This window comes from Triturus cristatus, chromosome 4_2 (genome assembly GCF_964204655.1).
Source record: "Triturus cristatus chromosome 4_2, aTriCri1.1, whole genome shotgun sequence".
In the NCBI taxonomy this organism is placed as follows: Eukaryota; Metazoa; Chordata; class Amphibia; order Caudata; family Salamandridae; genus Triturus; species Triturus cristatus.
Window position 1 is genome coordinate 563,591,590 of NC_140586.1, and position 25,396 is coordinate 563,616,985.

The following is a 25,396-nucleotide window of genomic DNA, read 5'->3' on the forward strand; positions in this document are numbered from 1 at the left end:
AAGCTACATCGATGATTTAAAATGCGCTGTAGTCTGGTAAAGTTTGCGGAGGCTCAGTTGTTGCCACCTTGGGCTTGGTGCGTGTCCAGCCTTTCAATGCTTGGCATAGTAGATAGCTTTTGGTGGGATCCGGCATTTCTTGGAGTCTGTGGTGATAATCTAGGACTGTCAGGTGTTCTGCGACCAACAAACTGTATTTTCCCATGTCCTTGACCCAAAGGAGGAAAAATGTATCCTGCCCTCGTCAGAGCTCAAGGGTTATCTTTGGTGCCAGTGCTAAACACATTTTATAACACTGCGGTCAACGACTGCATGTGCTTAGAGTCGGAGCTATCTCCTCTATTACCTTGAGTCTCTCCTCCATCGCACTAACTTCCACCGCTCCGAGCCAAATAGGGTCTTGCCACTATCTGCCTCTGGCTTCTGTGTTATGAATCTGTCCTCCTGGGAATGAGAGAAACCCTTAGCAGCCTAGGTTCAAAATCTTTCCACATGCCTAGCCTTGATGTAAGTGTTCAGTAAGGTATGCAGGGTTAGTTTCCTCATCGTCCCAGGACAACGGGACACTATGCAGATTGTGAATTTATTGCTTGTACTACTGCCATGTTTTGAGACTAAATGATGAGCGTGTGGTTTGATAATCTGTTGAGCCAAGTGTACCAGGCAACTGAGATGGGGAAGAATTTCAAGACTGTTATGTTTTTGGTCCTATTGTGTGAGTGCCAGGAAGCAGGCTATTTTTCAGCACATCAAGCAGTTCCCAGCATGACTGTAAAATCCTGTCTGCCCTAGGTGTCCGAAATCAGCTGTGCTTGTTGGCTTGACGTCTCTGGGGACTGCCATCAATGGGATCCATTGAAAGTTGATAAGAATGTCATTCACATTCACAAATCCACCTTCAGGTCTACACCTAGTCTGATGAAATGGTGTTTCTCTGTTGTACGCAAAAAAAACAGATTACCGGATAGAGGACCTAGGTCGGGTGATGTTTGACCCCAAATCAAATTGAATTGGAAGGTCAGGTATTTATGACAAGAAAGAGCAAATGCTTTCTTGAGTCCCCTCACTCACCGGGGTTTCCCACTGTTGACATGCTTCATCATTGGGGTCCTCTCAATTCGCTGCGGTTTGGGGCGTGCTTCGACTTGCGAAATTATGTAGGAGCACTAATAGGCGACTATGTGTGATGCAATGTTTAGTGGAGTGGATAGGAAATCAAAAAATACCTGGCTAGTGGGCGGAACGCTTAATTCTAGCTCCTAGTCGGTATATTAAAAACAGGGGTACTGGAGACCGATGTAACCATAATGAGTTAAAAGTCTCTAGTGTTGGTCAACATGTTTTGAGCCTACCCACGGCTTTTCCTCAGGACCACACAGGGGCCAGCCCTGTGCGTTCCACTCCTAAGTGACCTAAAAGGTGAGGTAAATAAATAGATAAGTGAGAAGTGATGTGTACACACCTACTGTGTGTGCACTATAATACATACGATTTCAATTCAATTGATCGTAGTCTCTGTAGGAGATAAAACAGAACAATGCTAGCCATACATCTGCCTGCCAGGGAACTGGCAGGTACTGAACTGCATACAACGCACAGCGTCTAGAACACACTTAATATAGTTATGCTTGAAAATAACATCGTAGTCGTCTGTTCCATCATGCCTTATCGGTGGAATTAAACGTGCGTGTGTCGTCTCCTAGGGAGATCTAAATTAAAATACGTTTTTTAAAAACCGAGACATAGACACCACGTGACCACACACATAAAAGCCACAACCTACCTACAGGATACCAAGGCGGTACTATGCCTCCTCCAGGACCTCAACTTCAACCCAACGACATGCATACTCATTGGGCTGGACGTAGAAAGTCTTTACACCAGTTTACCCCATAGAGAGACCCTCAACATCATAGAGGAAGTGCTTTTTTAACTTTAGTTATGCCTCACAATCGCTGGACCCTTTTCTGGGTACCAACCAGTTTGTGATGTTTTATCTTGCCTCACCCTCTTGCTCACCCTTTTGCTTTCCTTCCTGCAGGATTCTGTACCACTATTCCTAACTGTATTCGTCCTTCTGCTTATGTGTTTGAGTGTAAAAATATCAATGAATTCCTTTTTCCACACTCTTTCACTTCTTTGGAGATGTCATGCTATTGATCGTCTTACTACCTCTTTGTGAAGGCCAGAGAATGAGGTCAGATCATCAGCCCCAAACAGTGAGTCTGATGTAATTACTGATTGACCCATCCAATTAGGTTGTGTTATTACTGGTACCTGTTAATCTGGTTGGTGTGTTTGCTGCCTTTGCCTATTGCCCCACGTCCCTGACTGACACTTTCACCATGGGAGTGATGGACTTTTCCTTTTCAACCCATGTACCACTGCCGTTTTTCTTCTTTCCATCAATACTCCCCACAAGATCATCGTCCCCGTTTACTATTTTACATAGTAAATCCAGCAACTCGCCCCAAATTTCAGTCTGTCCCACTGGGGGCCCACCTGTGATGGTAACTTTTACTTCGGCTGGGTTTGTGGTGTCCTCCATTGCTGGAGGGGAAAAGAGGTCAATCACTTTAAGCAAGTTAGTGTGGGTTCTGTTTATGCTCCAAGAAAGCTGCCAATTCTCCCTCCAGCTCATTCTTTGATTTCTTTGATTTGGAGACCTCCTTATCCTTCATTGATATTGATAAGTTTTTATAAAGCGCAACAAATGCCTTCATTTTTGGTGCTCTTGATTTGTTACTTTGTTGTGGTAGAGCGTTCTTTATCATCCAATGTTAAAGATTCTGGATGGCAATGCATCCCACTTGTGGCTGTCTTGATAATGTCTGTTGGGCCCCCATTTGACCCACTGTTTTTCCCAACCAAGTGGGCATCTCGTTTGCTTGCGTGTGCTCTGAAATGTAAAGAATGTAATGTGTTCACTCCGAGCCAGTGGTACCTACTCTCTGGTTCCAGGAACCTCTCGCGCACCAACCCTAGTCGCAGAAACAAATTGTCATGCCATAAAACCCCAACCCATCCATCCTCTTAGAATTGATTGACTTACCTTGGAAAACAAAGATAGATTTTTAAAGCGTCTTGCTTGGTAAGCCTAATTGGTCTTACCATTGCACTTTCTATACAATTTTCTCTTAGTGAATTAATCCTTTTCCTCCGTCTGTAACCACCAGGGTGGTTAGCCACAGCACTAAGCCTGCCCCACCCGTACGTCTCCTGTAACCTGAAAGCAAGCAGTTCCTTTTTTGAAGGAGGCAGACGAATTGCAGGATACAATTTCTATGGCAAACCTGTTGAAGAATTCCACCTGTGTATCAAATGTGACTGTTTTAGTGATGTTGCCTGAGGCAACCCCTAGTCTTTCATCGGACGGGCGCCTCTAAAAGACAATATGGTAGGTTAGCTTTCAACAATACTTGGTGAAAGAAATTGCTAGCTTTTCATCACATTGGATAAAGCTGTTCACCATGGCTCTTATCCCCCTGCCGGGCAGCCTATACCCTTTCGTAAGATTCCTACAGTAGACGATTAAGAAATTCAAACCCCAAGCTAATGTACCTTTTTGCTTGTCAATTAAATGCTTATGTAAGATTTGAGATACTATCAACTCCTCACCTATATAACGATGTGAAGCATCAGGAACCACATTCTGCCCTACCCTTAACAAAGTAGCATCGACTGACACCACCTACATATCAATGTGTAGGAGAACCATTTGGTAAATTGCCTTTTCTCTTTATAAATTACCTGGTACTACTTTTCTTGCAGAAATTCACGGTATGCCGGGTCACCTCTGATCCAGCAGAAGCGGTGCTAAATTTAGTATACATCCAAAATACCACAAACATAAATCATTTACAATAACCAAGATTTTGGTCCCTTAGAAACTCTGCAACCACTTACAATTCCTGGGGTCCTCTGATAGATCTTTTTGAAGAGCTAATAGTGACTCTGATAATTAGAGATGGAAATAATATCCTTCATGAGGACCTATAATGAAGAAATACCTGTCTAACAACAATATTTAAACTTATCATGTCAAAAACTCTTGCCAATGAAGACAAACTCAGTATATTTATCAAGGTACTTTTATCCAAATCCTCAATAAATGAATGGTTAATACACGAAAACACATTAGAATTGTCAGTACTTTTGTTATGTCAAAGAATACAGGAAAATTCACAATAGGAAATACAAATCATGGCAGTAATACATCAACAATCAATAACAGGCGTGAGAAGAGAGACAAAGAGAGACCAAGATAAATTCACATTACAAATTCAATATGCAATTCGAGATTCATTCAAACTCAAGAATCAATTAACTAATGCACAGCGTGCAATAGTCTGAAATAGCCAACCTTTCCGTCGAAATGGTTTAGCTTGAATAACATCACCAGCCGATGAAGTGCAAGGTAATCAGGATAGTTCAGTTCAAGGAAAATCAAAGTTAGGACTGACCGCAATGTCACGCCCATATTTGCAAGGATAATAGCCAGCCAGCTAGAGAGAACCATCGAGCAACAACAGCATCAGTAATAAAGGAAAAGGCGGCGGCAATAGTACTTTTCTCACGGAGTAGTTATACCTCAAATTGTTCACAATTCCAGTCCACAAATGTAGCTTTTATACAGTTTTACACGTTCCCATTGGTAAAGTCGATGGTGTGATCATTCTCCAGCCTAGTTCATCCAGAACTTTAACAAGATGCCTTTGTTAATTCGTAAACGTCATTTCACCTCATAAATAGGAAGCACATCAAAACTTTTTTCATATCCACAAGCTCGCTTCCACAGTAGCTTGCAACATAGTCGACACAAATATTCATAGAGAAATACTCTAATGGTAGGAAGGAAACTCTAATGATAAACAATTCAAAACTGAAGCAAATAAATCAGCATTTTAGAAATAATGAAGGACAAAATACAATTTTCTGAGGCCTATAGTTAAGAAAGAAATAAAACACTAACAGGTATTGAGGCCTACGTAAATAACCCACAAAAATATTATTTTGCTAAAGAGTAAAACACAATTTTTAATAATGTGTAAGAAAATATGCGTAGAAAATGATATTAGAAAAGCGTGATTTTAATTAAACCTATAGGCATAGTCTTAATATAATTCACTAAATTATAAGCAATCGCCTTTTTTTTCTTTTTCTATTGTGACTTTCAAATTCGATGAAAAACATTAGCAAGAATCGTTTTACTTTAAGAATTTTTCATCATATTTATATATTACTGCTTGCAATTTACTCTTGAATTGTATTCTTTAGTACATTTTAGTATGTTTTCTCTTATAACATAATTTCTCTCATTACACCAGTTTCTAAGCCTTCTGCATGCTGTTTAGAACTCTAAATGTGTTGTCACTTTTGCACGTTTTTACATTGTAGTTTTTTAAAACTCTCATGGCTTTCTTTTAATTTAACACACTGTTAGTCATTTTATAAAGAATGTGTATGTTAATTCACACTTGATGAGCAGACTTGATCAAACATAACTATTTTCAAAATAATCATGCTCCATCACCTCCCACTTCTCTACAATAGAACTGGCTTTAAATCAGACTTGTGACCATATCAGTGTGGCTTACGCCCTTCCCTTTAGGTTCAACGTCAAAGAGCATTACTGTTAGGCCAAAGCTAAATCTTGCAGGATGTGAGTGACTATAAAGAAACTTTGGCATGTTAATGTAACATCTTAAATACTTAACACCAGCAATCTACGGCACGTCGGTGCCAAAGGAGGTCAGCAACTACGAAAAACAGTTTTAAAGAAAACATTTACAACATTTGCATGTCTGTTATATGCAGTACCAGACTTCCATTGTAAAGTCAAGGCCAAAGGAAGTCTGGAGCAGACATTGGTATTGTCTATAATGAAATTATTTATTTATTTGTTTTTTAAATACTTTAAGGAAAGTATTGGCATGCCACTGCAGCTATTTACTACCAGATTTCCTTCCTGGCACTGTTAAAGCAAAAGGAGGTCATCCACAAACACAGATATGATACTTGATAAGCAAAACATTTAAAAGAGAACATTGACCTGTTACTGAGATATTTGAATACATAATACCGAATTGCATAGTAATTCCAAAGAGTAATGGAAGTCGGTAAGAGAGACATGTGTTGTGCATAATGAGTCTGCCTTTAAAGGACTAAAAAGAAAACACTGGCATGCTATTGTGACTATTGAACATTATACCAGAATTCCACTGTAATGTTAAGGACGTCAGGAACAAAACGCAGACCACATACTTAATGAAATTGGTTCTAGAGAAAACAATTAAAATAAAACACTGGCTTTTTTACTGACAGTTTACTGCAGCCATTTGCATGCATGATAGCAGAATTCATGGCAATGTCAAAGCTGTAAGGAGGTCATCGACAAGAAAGATCTCATAGAAGATAAGCTTGGTTTTAATTAAAACATTTAAGGTAAAACGTTGTCCAGTTACTGAGCCGTTCAAATACGTAATACTGGAGTTCCATGGTAATGTCGAAGTGTAATGGAGGTCAGTAACAATGACATGTATTGTGCACTCATGGTGTGCGCGGCTTCTGAAGGAAGCATTTAAAAGAGCGCGTTCACAAAATGATGCAACTACTAAATACAAAATACCAGAATTCCACGTTAATGGAGAAGGACAAGTACAGATAGCCCGCCTAATTAAATCTGTTTTAATTTAAAAAAAACATTTGAATTAAAATAACATGTTTACCTGCAAATGTATACTTGATACCAGGCCTCCCTAGCAATGTCAAAGTCTAACAAGCCCAAGTATTACCCCCACTGAAACCGGTTTTAAAGAAAACCTGTTAAATACAATATTGCCATGGTTACTGCAACTGTTGTATTCATTGTACTACAATTCATTATAAATAAAGACCAAATAAGGTTGGGAACAAACATCACTATTGCTTCTAATGATTTTTTTCTAAATACAACCTTTAAAATAAACATTCATGAGTGTGACTCTTAAATTACATATTATGTTAATAGTAAGAGCAACACTGCACTGTTTGACCTCAACCTGAACTATCACTGAAATCACTGGCCTATGAAATAATTCACGAGTTAATGGCAGGCAACACAGGCCTATCATGCAAAGAAAAGAGCGCCATAAAGACTAGCCATCATCAAGAGCCACAGCATGTCCCCATAACCACTCACCCCTCCCCCAAACCCAGAGGAATACAATGTATTGCCCTTTTTCCTAGGAAATCATCCCAGAAATCTACCCCAGGATTAAACAGATGCAGGGGTCTGGGCTACTTCGTATTTTATGCACAGGGCTGGGGGCGCATTTAGCTGCGTTAACACACTGGCTACTGAGCTCACATTGTACTCCACTTCAGTAAATCATAGAAAAGACAAATGCACTTTAAATGACCTGTACTGATGTTAACGGCATTAAAATACTATTCACATTCACTTGCACTGAACAGGTTCAATTTGAATCTGGATGCTGATTTTTATAGAACACGTTTCCTATGTGCTCTTTAAAGAACTGTGTCTAAAGAGTTGGCATACACTCTTAGAGAGTGATACCGGTCTTGCCTTTAGTATCTCAGTTTCACTTGGGAAGTTATAAAAGAACACAACTGCCATAGCAATTCTAGAATTAGGTACTTCCTGCATTATCCCTTTCTCATGTACACTGCAAGCACAAGTGTTTTGCCCATCCAATGTTAAAAGTTCTAGTGAGCAATGCAGCCCACTTGTGGGTGTCTTTACCGTGTCAATTGGGGCCCCATTACACCCATTCCTTGTTCCCAACCATGAGTCTGAGTCAAAGTGTACCCAAAATTCTGATGCCACCATTGGGTCGCTATGCCCAGGGAGTTCCTCATGTGCAATCTCGACAAATTCGCTATTCATGCAATTCATCTCTTCTCCAGCTTTCTTCCAGGCAGCCCTCGGTAGGTGCCTGCAACTGTGCCTCTAGTCAGCTTGCATGTGCTCTGAAATGGAAAGAATGTAATGTCATCATAAAGTGCCAGTGATTCCTACTCCCTGGTCTCAGGAACCTCGCACCCACCAATCCTAGCCGCAGGAAGGGATTTTTATCTTGAAAACCCAGCTTATCCATCCTCTTCACATTGATTGACTGACCTTGGCATACATAGATTCATCCTTAAAGCATCTTGCTTTGTATTGAAAGTGCGATAGTAAGACCAATTGGGATTACCATTTTCTCAGAGTGGATTACTACTTGTGCAACCCTTGGGACCCTAGGTCTGCCCCACCTGTATGTTCCTTGTAACCTGAAATCAAGCAGTTCCTTGCTTGAAGGAAGCAGAAGAATAGAAGGATACAGTTTTTCAAAACCCTGTCTTGAAATTCCAGACCAGTATCAAATATGTGGACTGTGGGGCAACATCTGGTCTTCAAATGTTTGGCTGTTACTTGCCCAGGCGGGTACCACCAAAAGACAATATGGTAAGTTTACTTTCCTCCATATTTGATGAAAGAAATTGCTAGCCTTTCATCAATCACACTGAATAAAACTGTTAGCCAAGGCTCTTATCCTGCCTACCAAAGGAAGACCACTGTTTTCGTTGTTTTTACCAATGCAATATCAATAATTATGAATATGTTGTTCTATTTTTAATCTTCTTGTTTTTGTTTCAGGCAAAACAGCAGCTACATATGCGAACACACTTGGCGGATGAGAGCAAAAATGATTATGCTGCACAATTACAGAACTTTAATGGAGAACAGCACAAGCATTTTTATATCGTCATTCCTCAGATTTACAAGGTAAAACTACTTAATGTTTCGTACAGAACTAAAAATTATGTTCTTTTATGGTATGATTGCTTGTTAAAGGTGAGCAGTTTCTTGTTTGAAATTCACATAAACAGGACTCCGATAGAGCTTGTTTTGTTGTATGTTTTGTTGTATCTCTCAATATTTCGCCCACATCTGAATTCACGTAATGGAGAGGATTTTAGAGTCCACTCTAAAGTAAAACATGTCATAAATATCCGTCACTCGTATGTGTTTTATCTAACTGAAGGTCCATCTTGGACTTGTGGATACTACCACCCTAATCTTCTTTTTATTGGTGACTAAACTTTTCCAGCTCAAAGTCTTTTACATGATATATTTTTTATTATATAATTGTTTGCGTTTTTTTCTTTTCATAGTGTGGGGGTAGGCTTCTTTCTACATTGATCAGTAGGTTTTTAGCCCTTGAAAGTAAACTTTAAACCCAATATTTTTTCCATCATCTGTCTATGTAACAAGTGAATTACCCCTGGGTCTTCAGTCAGAAGACCTGTTTTGGTTCCTGTGATGCTGACATTTTGTATTCACCCTTTCTACTTCTTAATATGGTCAGTAAAAAGGAAGATATATATATATATATATATATATATATATATCACCCCACCTATCTCTCTCTCCCCAGGGTGTGGGATATAGGTGTACAACACGACTGTCATGTTAGTCATTTTGATGCAAAAAACACCAAAATAAGCTATGGAAACAATGGTTTTAGTCTTGTTATGCCACGCCACGGCTTTGATGAAGGATTAAGGGGCACATTTAGGAGGAAATTGAGGATGAAGACATCAAGGTCTGGAGGATTGGAGGGAGGATAACTCTTAGTCCACGGCTGAGTGTCATTCCTTGTTAAATTTGTCTGAGTGGCCCATCCATTGGTGGATTACACTTAGTGCACAACGGTCAACAAAGCAGTCGCATAAGTTTTTCTAGAAGAACACAACCGAACCAAAGACCCTGCAATGCATCTTCCTCAATGTCTGATCCCTCCACAAACACACCACCGAAATCTGGGACCTCCTCGACAGCAGCACCCCGGACGTCGCATTCTTCACCGAAACCTGGACCAATACCACCTCGGGACCGGCCATCGCCATTCCCCAAGGATACAAGATCTCCTGTAAGGACCGCCCCACCCGCCCTGGAGGAGGAATCGCCATCATCCACAAATCCTCCCTCCAGCTGAGCACACTCCCGACGAGCCCACAGACCTGATGGAGCACCTACACTTCAAGATACAGGCCAGCCCTACCACCACCCTCTGAGTAACCCTCATTTACCGACCCGCGGACCATTCACCAACTCCATCATGGACATCATCTCCCCCACAGGCCATTGCGTCCACCAACTAGACCTTGCTGGGAGACCTCAACTTTGACAACCAACTAGACCCCAACACCACGTTCCTCCTGGACAAACTCCACAGCATAGGACTTCCCCAGATCGTGATCAAACCCACGCACTCAGCAGGACACCCCTCGACCCCCTCTTCACTTTCAGCCACACCACCGAACTCCTGTGGACAGACCATCAATGCATCCACTTCACCTTCGGAACATCCACCATCCACAGACCCCAGCTCCTGCTCCCACGAAGAAACTGGACCAAAATCACCGACGACCAGCTCACCTCCCCATTCGGCAACTCCTCCCCAACCATCGCGGAAGACGACCCCAACACCGCAGCCCGAACTCTGCACTGATGGACCTCCGACAGCGCCAACACCATAGCCCCCCTCAAGAAGAACAACACACACGCCAAGAAAGCCAGATGGTTTACCACCGAATTTTGAGAGTCCAGACGTACATGCCGCCGCCTCGAAAAGGCCTGGAGAAACTCCAAATCTACAGAAGTCCACAACAACTTCAGAGCCGCCACCAACGCACACCACCAACTCATCAGAAAAACGAGAAAAACAGCAATCAAAAACCGAATCTCCACACACGCGCACAACAGCAAAGAGCTCTTCAGCATCGTCAAGGAGTTCGCCCAACCCACCAGTGAGTCTACGGACATCCCTCCCTCACAAGACCTCTGCGACAAACTCAGCACCTTCTTCCACCACAAAATAAAGAAAATTTACAGCAAACACACTGAACCCTCACCAACAACCCCCGACACCCTGAAGCCAACGATTGGCAGCTGGACAGCCCTCACTACCGAAGAGACACTGAAGACGATGAAGTCAATCCACTCCGGGGCCCCCACTGACCCCTGCCCCCACCCCATCTTCAACAGAGCCACCGACACCATCGAACCCATGCTTCGCCACACCTTCAACCGCTCCCTAGCAAACACCTCCTTCCTCGATGACTGGAAGCACGCAGAGATCAACCCCCTCCTGAAGAAGCCCTCAGTGGACCCCACCGACCTCAAAAACTACAGACCTATCTCCCTGCTCCCGTTCCCAGTGAAAGTCATCGAGAAAGCCATCAACCACCAACTCGCCACTTTCGTCGAAGAACACAACACTCTTTCCTCTCCGGCAGAATGCAGCGGGTCAGACTCCCTCCTTTCCTCTCGAACCCTGCCTACACCAACCACCTGCGGAGTCGCACAGGAATCCTTCCTCAGCCCCACGCTGTTCAACGTCTACATGGCTCCGCTTGCCTCCGTCGTCAGAACCCGCGGACGCAACATTATTTCATACGCACACTCTCCCTATCCAACAAACCCAACGCAGCCAAACACAACTTTCAAGAAGGCATGGAAGCAGTCGCCAAATGGATAAAAAGCAGCTGCCTACAACTCAACACAGACAAAACAGAAGTACTCATCGTGGGCCCACACCCCGTCGCCTGCAACGACACCTGGTGGCCCCCCACCATCGAAAACATGCCCAACCCCACGGACCACGCACGCACCCACGGAATCATCGTGGACTTCAAACTCAAAATGGACCAACAGATCAACTCTGTTGCATCCTCCTGCTTCCACACCCTCTGGCTCCTACGCAAGACCTTCAAATGGATCCCCCTCGAACACAGGAAGACAGTCATTCACGCCCTCGTCACCAGCGGACTTGACTACGGCAACGCACTCTATGCTGGAATAAACAGACATCACCCGCAAGCTACAAAGCATCCAGAATGCCGCCGCAAGACTGGTCCTCAACCTGCCAAGACACTGCAACATCTCCCAGCACCTGCGCACACTCCACTGGCTCCCCATCGAGGCTAGAATCACCTTTAAGATTCTCACCCACGCACACAAAGCCCTCCACAACACCGGACCAGCATACCTGAACAGTCTACCCGAATTCCACACACCCCAAAGGACCCTACGATCAGCCCAGCTCTCCTATGCCATGGTCCTCCGCTCCAGGAAGTCCAGATCGGGAGGCCGCTCCTTCTCCTTCCTCGCGGCCAGAGCCTTGAACGCCCTACCGCTCCACCTCAGACAGACGACATCACTACCCATCTTCACGAGAAACCTCATAACATGGCTCCTCGATAGACGACCTCCCTGATGGACTGGAACCTGCACCCCCCCTCCTTCCCAGCGCCTTGAGACCCTTACGGGTGAGTAGTTGCGCTCAACAAACCCATGATTGATTGACTGATATAATGTAAAACTAAAAGCCACATCAAAGCTTTGACAAAATTACATATTCTGGCACCATTGCTTTCAAAGTTTCACAAAACCCTTTTTTCGGAGTATTGATGTCACACAGACCCCAAAATTGGGTCCAGAGACCGTTTCTGGTCTTCTTTTCCACCTTGAAATTACTTCTTGAAAAGAAGACTGACCTCCAGCAGAAACCTACTTTCAGCCAGGAGGTTCTACAGCAGAGCTCTAAGGACACTCCAATTGATGCCAAAGACTGGTCTCAACAGGAAATATGACAACACACCATTCATACTGGCCACATTCTAGTGGATCCTATTTGACCTGTTAAATCATAAAGTGCCAATTTAAAAGACATTGCTGTTTTTACAGAAAGTAAGGCTTTTCTAATTTCTAAGAGGAAGCATTTAAAAAATAAAATAGATTTCCAGTAAAACTGAACTCCCTTCACTGAATGATGAGGTGAATATACTGACCCACAACCTGTCAGGCCACTGCTTAGTGATATAATCTACATCAGTCCTGACACTAATCAAGATGAGCAGTGTGATATGGACCACCAGGTAGAAGGATAAGAGACTGGAATCACTACCTTGCGGACTCCTTCATAATGTGGGGTCACAGCCATATTATTGTGAGCCATCATCTAGAGGGTAGAGAAAGAAGACTTCCTCACTGACACTCTCAGCAGAACTGACAAAACAAATCAATATTTGCCTTTGCTTAAAACATTCTTAATGCCCACAGAGGTAACTTTGCCAGTCCTGTTAAGAAACATTCTGGTACTCCTGTGGATAAAAAAACAAGAATCCCAGTTTTTGCTGGAAATCATGTCGAACCTGGCTCTGGTTGTCCTTACAGCATGCTAGCATTTCTTAAGTCCTGAGGGCAAAGATGACTGACTGACAGGATTTTTTGAGTGCATGCTTGCTGCAAGGTCTCTTAACGAAACAATCTAGACTTCAGATTTTATCTAAAGCTAGCCAGAGAGATCACCTGTCTTCAACTAGTCCAGATTTGCAAAACATTTGCCTGGTCTAATAAGGAATTAAGGAAAGCCTGATGTTTCTCACAGCGCTTCGCATCGTGTACAGATGTAAGGTTTTAGTTTGGTGGTCGAGTACAGAGGTGCAAGATTGTTCAGGCATTTATACGCTGAACTGTAGAAAGCGTGCATGGGCTGCGATAAACAACAAGTGGAGTGATCTGCAGATAGTAGAAATATCATGTTTACATAAGCAACGCTGACCTTATAGCTACATTTTGGGGTATCTTGAGTTAGTTGCACTGATGGATGACCACCTGCTTAGAAAAGTAGCGCATAGACAGTGTGAGGAAATATGTTTTTTTTGTTGTTTTAAAAAATATATGTTTATTGATTAACATCATATATCTCTCAAACAATTCAATCGGGAGCCTTCGCTCATGTAAAACATTCCTAATATTCAATAATCCTTGTACAATCATATCTGTTTTTAACCGATGGTATACAAGCAGAATTACCCACGCTCCCTGCAAAACCTTGCAGTGTACCACCCAGAAGTTTCACCATCATATTTCCTTATCAAGATATAATGTGACAATATGAATAACAATAAATACATTCAGAAGCTCCATATCGTAATCAAGAAAACTAGCACAAAACCTAAAACCTATACCATGCTACATCCCCTCCCCTCTCCCCCTTCCCACAACTCCTCCGGCATGACTTATTGGTTGGATACATAACAAGGCACTCAGTTCTTTGCTCCTAGTAGCATCTCCTACAACTGTACGGTACACCTTAAACTTTCCTAACACAGGACCACTGAAAGCCTAATTGGGATAGTGTCTTTTCTCTCATCACCATTCTAACCAGACACAGGAGAGGGCAGGTTTTGTGTTTCACTAATCTCCGAGTCTACATCCATATCAGAGTCTGTGGATTTCAAAAGTTCTGCTAATGCTCCCCAGGATCGGGCTCAGTCTATTGCCCTATCGCTATGAGCTCGGGTAGCCATTTGCAGCCGAATAACCGCTTCGCATTCTGCCCACCGAATAAATTCCGCCTTCCACTTCTGCAATCTCGGCCCACGCTGCGCCTTCCAATTAGCAGTAATTTCCCGCTTGGCCAGTACCAGCCCTAGATCTATAAATTTACTAGTTATTTTAGTCTTCGAAGTGTGGGGAAACCAGTGTAACAAACATGGACCTATACCAAATTCAATCTCCCTGTCCGTAACATCGCAAAGTAGTGTCCACACTTCCCGCCAGTAAGCCCCAAACCGAGGGCAGCTCCACAGCATATGGCAGAGGTCAGCTCCCTCTTCGTGACACCGGGGGCAGGGCGCCTCGAGTGTGTGAAAATAGTGTTGGATTTTGACTGGAGTAAGATAAGCCCTGTGCAAAATAAAAGTGAGGAAATATGTTGCCACAGTGACATCTATGCTTTGCAGATATATCAGTGGGCAGAGATACTCAATCCGAAAGAGCACAGGAGATTGAATTTGCGATGGCTTTGCCACCTTCTGCAGCCTTACAAGCTTCTTAATCTACACCAGAGACCGGCATCTGTCAAGTCAACTCTAGACTTCTTCCATGCATGGCTCAGATTCTTCTGTTTTTTTTCTAGAAATCAAAATGCACTTGTTAAATCTCCTTTCACTAGGGAACAGGTTTGGATACGTTAATGAGGTTTTTGAGAAAAATTTGAAGGAAAGTGAGATGGCTCAGGTGATGGAACACCATCATAGTTATTTTCTTAGAACGCAGCGTTTTTGTTCCAGGGATCAAAAACCTATCTAACATTGCCATAGTACCCAACAATGACAGCAGTCTTGCAATAGTGATGGGGGAACTTACGAGACAGCATCTCTTCTAGTATCCAAGGACCTCAAGCAAAAGTATCCTACCTTGTACCAGTCGTTTTCCACCCCAGCAATCACAAGGCGTGGGTGAGGTTTTCCCCTGACAAGTGGGAGGAAATAACTGCAGATGGGACTGGTGTTGGATACAATCGGATAAAATATTGCATTGAATTTCTAACAAGCAAATTATCATCCTCCATACAGAAACATAATCTGAGTCATTTACCGTGCCTTTTGGAGGCTGATTGAATATGGTCCCCTGTCAGAAAGCTTAACGGGTGTATACTTTATGTACAGATTCTAGGTCTCATCACTCTTTAAACATGTGAGGATTACCATTTCAAGATGCCCACTCTACAGAAAACCACTCTATTGTTACAGAACGTAGACTCTGCCGCAAGGATGTATATTTTCACACCCCTGGGCATCCAACACAATGTCCGTGCATGTGATTGGTGAGTGGAAAACAATGTCCATTCATCATACTTCATTTGAATTCACACAGGCCCAAGGGTCGTCGAAAAATGGCTGGTGTCGTTGGCCATCCACGAATATCCATATCTGGATTACTGGTTAGTTGAGGAGAACAGGTTTTGTCAATGGCCGTATCCAAATGGGCAAATGATTTGATCACTAAAACAGATAAAAACATTTGTTTGGGCAGGAAGAAAAATCTTATTTTACCAAAGAACAAGCTCCATCTTTGTGAGAATGATTCCCCTTTACCATCCATCAGAGTCCTTGACACTGAGGAATACCATTCCCATGGTAGAGATGATAGGTTTGTGCATTGCATTGGTCCCCGATAACAGGCTCCATTTTAGGCCTCTACAGGAGCCGCTGGCAACACAATAGTCAGCTATAGACAGGTGCTGGGATGCTGGGAAATAACCTTGTAGCTGTGGGACCCTAGGTGACCATTACTATGAAAGTATTGCACATAGACTGGGATGTTCACAACAAAGATGTCTCCATATTTCACACTTGAACCTTGAAAGAAGCACACTTGCATATCAAGATGTTAAAATTGAAAGTAGACGCCTTATCAGCTTTCCACACAATTCATAAACGGTGTTTTGATTGGAACAGACAGTATGATGACCATGTATCATTTGCAGACACAAGGAGGGTCTCCTTCTCTCCAGTTCAGGATGGTGCATGAGATATGCCGTTAGATGTTTCAGCTTGAACATAGATTTGCTATAGAGAACTTTCTGGCAGATAGACTAAGTAGGGGCCACCAAGAAACACACTGGTGGGAGAGAAACACTCCAGTCTACATACTTAATAACATATGTATATCAGTTTGCTACCGGGGAAAATGCAAAATGCCAAACCAACAGGTATCCACAATCCCAATCTCGTGGGAATGCTCTATAGGCAGATTGGTCAGGGATGCTTGCGTACGCTGTCCCTGCATTGATGCTCTGTTTGTAGTCAGGTACTTGCAGTAAACTCAAGTAATGTTATAGGTTGAACGGCAACTAAAGCTTCGTACCCCCACCCGCTCAGCCAACAAAGAGGGAGCATGCCCTGGATATTTAATGATATGTCCTGAAATAGTTTGGTTATTTGAACATCTCCCAAGAACTCATGACAGTGCTAAAAGAGGCACACCATCCTACAGCACATGCCTGCTATGCTGCAAAGTGGAAATGTTTAGCTTGCCATTATATCCCTTCAGTTCAGGATGTCAGTCAATACGTATTAAAATTGAAAAATATGGATTAACTTACATGCACACTTTTTTCTTTTACTTTTGTTTATTTTTCCATGTTATTCAGACAGTTGTTACCTTCCTTCAGTAATAAGCAGTCGAGAGGGGATCATTCGTTACATATACTCGACGTAAGAAGAGATACAATAATTGCACAAAACTGATTTGCCCAACAATCCAGCTAATTGTTGGTTTTGTCCCAACAGTATCGGACCTGGCAATAGGGATTGTACGTTGCATTCAAGTAGGATATGGTGAGGCTATTCTACCACTCCAGGCTCCACTTCTTTTACATATTCCAGGAGACCCCCACATGGGTCCATTGCAATTGCACAGCCAATCTTATTGGACAGGACAGTAAATATCTAATTCTGGTTCTCATGTATTGAGGGGCAGGTCCAGGCCAGATGAAGGAATCCAGCACCCTGCCCTCCACACCTCCAACAGTGATCATACGGTTGCAGGCCGTATCGATTTAATTGCTTGGGGTGTAGTAGGCTTGTTGTAGGTATTTATAATGTATGAGGTGAAACCTACTGCTGGACGATGCTTGCCCTGTTTGCGTGCAGCAGTAGTTCCAGACTTTATTAGGGAGTTCACTGCGAAGTCCCTCTTCCCATTTCTTTTTCGCTATCAAGGGCTGAAGTGTGGCCTCGTCTTGTGCTTTGTGATAAAGCGTAGTAATCAGGCACCTCATGTGCTGGGCCTCAAGCAAGCCCTTCAAAGCTGCGAGAGTCGGGGGCGGGGGGGGGGTCCTTGGGGAAGCCTGGGATTGTACTCCTGGAACCGCTCAAATTCAGTAGTATGTGAACACCTCCAATCTGGTACTAGAGGTGTCCCCCTGGTAGTCCTTCAATGTCAGGGAGGAGCCTGTCTGAACATGTCACCCCAGCATCCCAGTCCTTTGTCATGCATGTGTATCTGCAGTAGCTTTTTTATGTGTGGCAGGTAACAGTGGGTGATGGCTAAGTGGTAGGTGGGGAGTTATATAAGACCCACTCCAGTTCTTCACTTTAATTTGTCCCATGCGCTAAGTGTGCATTCGACTGTGGTATAGTGTTTGGGTTGAATAGTGAGGGGGTTCCCCGTTCTCTCACCTTCTATTCTCACAGCCCCATCACAGTGACCAGCCTGGCAATGAGTCCCTACTTTCTTTCAGCCATGGTCCCTCCCAGGACTGCTCCAATAGGTGAGTGGTAGTGCAGCTCTTAAAGCCCACTGTGAACAATGCCATTTCAGTTTAAGGAATCGGGTGTCAGTGTGCCATTCTCCCTCGCTCTCCACTCCTTCTGCTCTTGCTTCTCCTCCAGAGGTCTTCTAGTAATCCTCTCCTCTGCTGCTATTCTGATGTTGCTTTCCTATCTGTCTCGGATTCTGCTCCTATGGTTTTCATCCACTCCACACTCTTCTTCTCTTCCTGCTCACTCCACGTTCCAGTTCCCCCATCACACGTTCTTCCACTGACCGGCCCATTTCATCAGCCAGCATCCCAGCAGCCTTGAGCTGAGTTCCACAGTCTCGGGAAGGCAGTAACAGGCACTCTGCCTGTTGAGAGATAAACTAAGTCACCTCCAGGAAAAGCACGAATCTCCTTCAAACACTTGGTCCTAGTAAAGATTATTGCCACACTTTAGTAGAGTGACAGGTTGTCCTCTGACATAGGGACCTCCTTCTTATGAGAACAATGCAATAAAGGAAGACACACTTCATGCATGTTTAATGGGAATATAGCCCTATGGCGCAGTGTGGAAATATCCACTCTGAGTTGCGGTCAGTCTCACTGCATTTTGCGCTTCAGAATGACATGGGGATGAGTCATTAGAATCATGCCTGAAGCTGAAACAAAGTTTGTGAGAAAAACAAGTTGTACTTTTCTGTACCTACCGCTTGATTGCCAGAGAGTGCACAGTGTATCAACTTACAACACAACAAACTGATCGCTATAGATGAGTAACATTTGACTTCCAAAGCCACAGCATCATAACAGCCCTCAACCACAGCTCCTTTGCAAACTGAATAGTGTTAGTTCAAAGTTATTGGCTTTTGCGCCACATGTTACACATTTCCTATAAAACAGGCAGTGTTGAGGGTTAACTCTAACCTTAACAGATCCCACATCCGTGCTGCAACTTCTCCTGCATGGTCTGCATCTACACTTGAACGAACAGCAACATCTGGTGAATCAAATGCATGAAGTCCAACAGCTAGCATGAATAACGATTTGTCACTTTTCCAAATAAAATATTTGTTTACACAATGACGGTGAAGGCTTTCCTTCGTTGTGTAAGTGGGATCCATACAGTGAAACACATGGGGCGTTGGAATCCATGAAAACATTACACATCTCATGCTGGCCATCTGTTTCTCATCTGAAAAGCCTTTGTCTTGACAACTGTCCTCTGGATTCCATGGGCTACCTCTCACTCATTAGATGTACCTTCTCTGCGACCTTCAGTGAGCAGACGTCCTGCTCTTGCTCATTCCCTGCTGTCTTAGTCAGTGTCTAACTTACCTAACCATTTCTTGAATGTACTCCAAGTCTTCTTGCAGTGATACTAATTGCTTTGTTTCTCTGCCTCCTTGCCAGCTTTCTTCCTGTGGACCCGGGTCTGGCATGATCCTCCTCGCAGAGGTCTGCTGCTCACAGCAGATTAGCTTCAGGCAGTGACTGTTTCTTCTCTTTACACAAAAATATATTTTAGTGGAAAGTCTCCACTCCATGAAAAGTTTCCTATGAATACTGAACTCTTTTTTCAGATTGCGGCTGTTATTTGCTTGACCCTGTTAGAGTTGTGTGAACAGGAGACAGACACCTTTTTTTTAAAAAAAAATGTTTACATTTTTTTTATTGAAAACCAATATCAAATAGTATTAAATACAAATATACATCCTTTAGAGTCCATGACATCCGAAGGGGTAAAAAAAAAAAAGGGTGACATTAATAGATCATAAAACATCCACACAAAAAAACAAATACAAACAATAAAATACTGACTTAAGAATCAGAATCAAAATACCATTGCCAGATCTTCTCAAATTGCTTCAGTCCTCCTATCCGCGAAGCATAAATTCGTTCACTACTTTTAACCCGTCTCATTTTCCGAACCCAATCAATCTTAGTTGGTATTAAATCAGTCCGCCCTTTTTGACGACATTCGGCCAGTCTTCAATTCTCTTATGCCCTTTCGAAAATATTTAGTTTGCAAAGTTCAACAAGTTATACGTTCTCTTACACTTTTTTCAGAAGCTGTACTTTAAAATGCATATGCTAATTACCAGACTGCCATTGATGCATCATGTCTGAGTTTCAGCTGACCTTCAAACAGAAATCTAGTGGCAAACTGTTCTATTAGATACTATCTTTTATTATACGAAGGTAATTCCATGAATGAAGTCCTCTTTAGGCTATTACTTTGTCTGGGGCATTGACACTGCTTTGTGTTAGCCACAGTACAATGTGTGAGTATAATCTGTTTGGTGCTTTAAAAATGCACTGTTAATTTGAGACTCTGACTTCAGGACTTTCATCTGTTAATTGATAAAAAAGAAGTTTCACGCTTTGTATATCCAGTCTGTGAATCCAACCGATGTAGATTGTGATAGTTTCTCTTTGCCAACTTGGAAAAAATAATCGACACCTTTCCATTATTTTTCGATCTCTTTGTAAAATCTTTGTGGGGATTCAAAGCTTCTTTGAACATTTTGTCTTCATCAGAAAACCAGGAATTCCAGAGCTTCATTTTGAAGCCTAGTGCCTGCCTCGGCTGCTTCCTCTGCGTGTTTCAGGAATGACTAGGGTGGTTACATGATGCTCTTACTTCTGCCCTCTCTTTGGTCCACAGTTGTGGCAAGAGAGCACCACCTTGGTCCCTGGCGGCTCTGACTATGCAGGTGGAATTGTGGAAGGTAACATAATCATGTATTCAGAATGCAGCATTTCTCACATGGCTACCACAGTTTTTTTTTCGATAGCATTCCAGAGCTCTGCTCAACACCTGTGTCCTATAATCCACGCATCACAACATGAATGCACTGTGAATACTATTCCTGAATATATACGAGGGATACTAGTCATCGGAATCCTGTATTGTGATACTTCTGGTTTCTCTATTGCTATTGGGTTAACTGCTTCAAGCAATTTTTTATCCCTTCGATTCCCTGCCATTTTCATGGATTTTTACTTTATTCATGAAGCCTGAGACTGTTGACTTATTTTTCAGTTTGCCTCAGTCCCACCTTTGTGTCCTCTGTATCTTCTGTTGCAATCTAATCCGTATATGTAGAGTGCTATGATTTTTGCTTTATAGAGAGTTTTCAGTGGTTTGACCAACCTTCAACTCTTTCTTCTTTACAAGCATGGGCCCTGCTACTTTATTTGTTCCTGATGTGCCCACTCTTTCAGATTATCATGATGCCGATATAACAAAAAGGGTTTCTAAACTCTTTCTATGCTCATCTCATTCAAGTATCAAGCTTTTGAGCAACTCCTTCCAGTAGGTGTTGCAGTTTCTTCCCCAGCCCGTGTACATGCAGAGGATCATGCCACACGCGGAGCTTGGTATTATATGTCGTTATTCTTCAGCGTGTAAACATGATCTGAACATTCTACAACATGAATTCGATCACCCACACCCAAGCACTTACGTCACTGTTCTACGGAGTCAATCAGGGATCAAAAGTGTTCCATCATCTCTAACCCACAAGACACTACAGGTGTATTGCCCTGTTTTTGGCTAAAATATTTTTCTTTGAAAGTTTATCAATTGTTAAAGCATTGTTGTAGGCCAAAATATGTTAAATCCCGAAGGGCAGTATACCGGACTACACCTGAGGACAGCAATATTGTACGGGGAAGATAGAAAAGTGTTAGTGCAAAAATGCTCACTTATACCAGGGCTTTTGGAAAGTTTGCTATTCAAGCAAAAGAGAATAAGGCTTCCCAGATGCCCTTGTGAAAGTCTCTCTCTGTCACAGTTTTTTAGGTTGAGCCTGGACAGCGCTTGCATTGTCTCTTAGAGACACGTTGTATATACTTTGTGGGCTTACAGCCTGCCGATTGCTTTCCATTTGTTTCTTTCAGTGTCCTTTGAAAATTCTTGCTTCCAAGTGGTTAATCTTTCCTGTTTGTCCCTCCTTTTCGTTGGTTGTTTACTCCCACAGAGCAGTACCCCATTACTTGTAGCCTTCCACTTGTTCCAATTTTGCATCGGTTTAGGGACTACTTTTCCTTTTATCTAAGAGCGTTTCACAGGAGTGCTTGATGTTTTCAGTGGCTCTGTTTTTTAAACAGGGCTGTAATTCTTCTTATCCCCTCACAAAGAATATTAGATGCTGTTTTCGAGGGCTGCTTTTATTTACTTTCCCTGACTTCAAAGTGAGAGCATTTCCCCCATCCCTCAACCCCCTTCCACTTACTTGCTTCAGCCGTCCCGCTACCTCCTCCCATACAATCATTTACTTTGAAAACTTCAAGCTCCCTTCAATACAGTCAAAGTTCTTCCACACACACTATGGGCGACACAGCTTTCTTTCTCATGTGAATATTTTTGGGGAGTGTGTGGTTTGAGTTTCGTTGCCCAATTTTATCTGACTCTGAGGCGTCTGATGGAGCAGCTGCAGTCTATTTTTCTTTGGTCAGTTTACTCCCTCGTGGAGAGAAATATGTTTGCGCGCACTTCTCAATCTTCAAGTCTGGTGCTTGCTCTGTTCCATTCTTTATTTATTCTCCACTGAATGACAGGTTTCCGTCACATGAATACAACCGCCTCATTCTTTGTTCTTGATTAAAAAAAGAACTACATTTCCAGGTGTATATCATGGAAAACATCCATTGTCAGATATTCCACATGTGATATGCACCACACAGAATATTTGCAGCAAATGCGATAAATGTTTAAGGTCTGTGCATGGTGTGGAATTTTTGAGGAACGTATGCATTTATTTGAAAAATGCACAGAAAGTGTTCATTTCAGATTCCTCTGTCATGTTTCCTAGGAATTTAGAGGCCTGGGACAGTTACCGAGTCCATATTCTGAGAGCCTATTTATTCTCCAGCAACCAACGCTCACTAGGTCACGCAGTGGTCTATTTTGGTAAATGTATTTATTTCGAAGGTTTGTTTAGCCTTGTAGCCTAACCGGTATTTCGGAGCGCTTAAGATGGTTGCAAAATATTCATAGGTTGCAAACTCATTCTGAAATTGTACCATGTTTTGCTACAATAGCTAATTTGGGGTCCTTCTAATTGATCAGAGACTTTTTTTTTAAAAGCATTGCGGCTGATTCCAAATAAGACAGGCTTAGAAATGTGAATTTCATGCCAAATGTATCTTTTTGCAATAAATATTAAGTTAAAGCTATATTGCACATTAAATTAATCCCACTAGTCCGGATATAAATTCATTTTTATATATATATATATATATATATATATATATATATATATATATATATATATATATATATATAGTGAAATTACCCGAGATCATTAGGATCCCATCAGTATTTTGTGACTATTTGTGTTTTTACAGGAAACCCACCTAACACATACCCGTTTATACGGAAGGGGTTCTGCATTAAACTGTTGTACCAAAATAAACCATAAAACATTTGCAAATCTTGTTTACTTCCTTTCCTCAGTGGGAATCCACATTTAATGTGAGCTGAAGGCTCAACACTTACAAGGTCCAAAAGGTGAGAGCTTATTGGCCATGCCAATGTTATTAATGGCCTTCTCATTTCCAGTTGTGATCTTTGTAATTTAGTTTTTTCATTGCTGGTCGGCCAGCATTGGCATTGCCTGGGAATTAACTAGTGACTTGTATGTGTGTATACATTTGAGGATCCGACTCACGAGTTTGTAGCTTGATTTAGGTGAACTATGCTCGGTGCTTTGTGGGCTCTTTTACAGTTGGTGGTAAATTGTGTGTGATCTATGCAGATTACTTGGACTATGGACAGAATAAGCTGAGCAGGCATTGAAAGAGGCTGACATAGTGTTATTTGTATATATTCTGCGTTTATTTTAAAATTCATATAGTGGTGTCATTCCCCAACAAAGTCAACTCTGTGCAAAGTAAGAAAAGTATTAGATTTTTGGAAAGTGGTATTTAAAAATACCCTTGTGCTTTATATTGGGTGTTAACATTTGTCAGTTTTGTGTTGTGGATAGTAATACTAGCAATCTCAAATATTCTGAGAATTCTGAACCTACTACAGTTCAGGTAAAACATATATGCAGCAGACCGCAACGGTCACCACCAGATGTGATGTCTTCTGAGCTTCCAATAGGCCAGAAGGCCCATCAGATCTAAATGCTGGTGCTCTTGAACTTCTCTTTGGCTGTGAGGAACTTTCTTAGGTTAAGCCCTTACACCACTGTAAACAAGCATTGGCATAGCCAATAGGTCTCGCCTGTGGGACCTTATAAGTAATTAGTTATGCAGCACAATATCCTTACTGCAACATTAACTGTTGCATGGCTAGACACTTATAAGGTCCCAAAGTCGAGACCTATTGGCTATGCCAATGCTTGTTTTGGTAGGCACGGGGAGATTAAGTGATTTGCCCAGAATCACAGGATGTGGACGTCTCCCCGAGGCTCAGAACCTTGGTTTCCCAGCTCCAAAGTCGGCAATCTAGCTGTCAGACCACATCCTCTCACTTGTTCTTTGGGCCAAGCTTGGATTTTCACAATCCCTATGAATTCAGTGACATAACACCGATGGCAGCACCCCCACTTTGAAATCTGTTCCAGCATCAATGTTCCTATGTTTGCCTTCCTCCTTAATTCTCCCTTTCTGCTTTTCTCTCTCTTGTTCTGGGTTAAACAAAAGCCTATGCTGAAAAATAAGTTCTGCTCCCCCATGATGAGAGCCAAGGCCCACCACTGTGCAAATTGAGCACTACATGTATTGAGGAGCGGTGTAACCTATAGACCTGTTGGCTCTGGATAGGAAACGCGCAGACTTGTTTGCGGCTGGGCCCAGCTCTGCTGCCGGCTGGGATCTAACTGCTGGACGGTCTTATCTGGGCTCGTCTCTATCTAGGCCTCCCATAATTAAGTTAAACTGCAGCCAAACATGCATCACAAGATATCTGGTCCGAAACCAATTATGGGAGCAGCTTTTCTTCAGCGTACTCGGTGATTACAGCCTCGTCCAATTTGCAAAAAGACAATCCGAGGCCACTTGAGGCCACTCCGTGATTACTGCCGCATCCAGGCCAGCACGACCGTCACTCGACTTCACGCACAGTTTTCGATGTCTTGTGGTTGCAACGTCATCTCTTGGACAACACGTTTATTACACACTGCGCTCGGACCTAACTATCGTTCTCGCAAGTAAGCTGTACGGCGAAATTTTAATGACCATACAGATAACTGGAAAAGTGAAGTATGCGTCTTTGCGCGCCTTTCACTGCTGACTAAGAGAGGACAAGTTGTTGGGGTCACCCTTATGACACGGGCTTT

At 42.6% G+C, this 25,396-nt stretch overlaps 1 protein-coding gene across 2 annotated transcripts in view; it reads left to right on the forward strand.

The window, feature by feature from the left end:
- The window catches only part of FNBP1L (formin binding protein 1 like), a 535,360-nt gene that overhangs the window by 401,391 nt on the left and 108,573 nt on the right, over positions 1-25,396 (forward strand). For both annotated transcript variants that reach the window (XM_085602211.1, XM_085602212.1), the window contains exon 7: positions 8,642-8,770. In XM_085602211.1, coding sequence (XP_085458337.1) covers positions 8,642-8,770 — 129 coding nt within the window. The remainder of the gene's footprint in view (positions 1-8,641; positions 8,771-25,396) is intronic.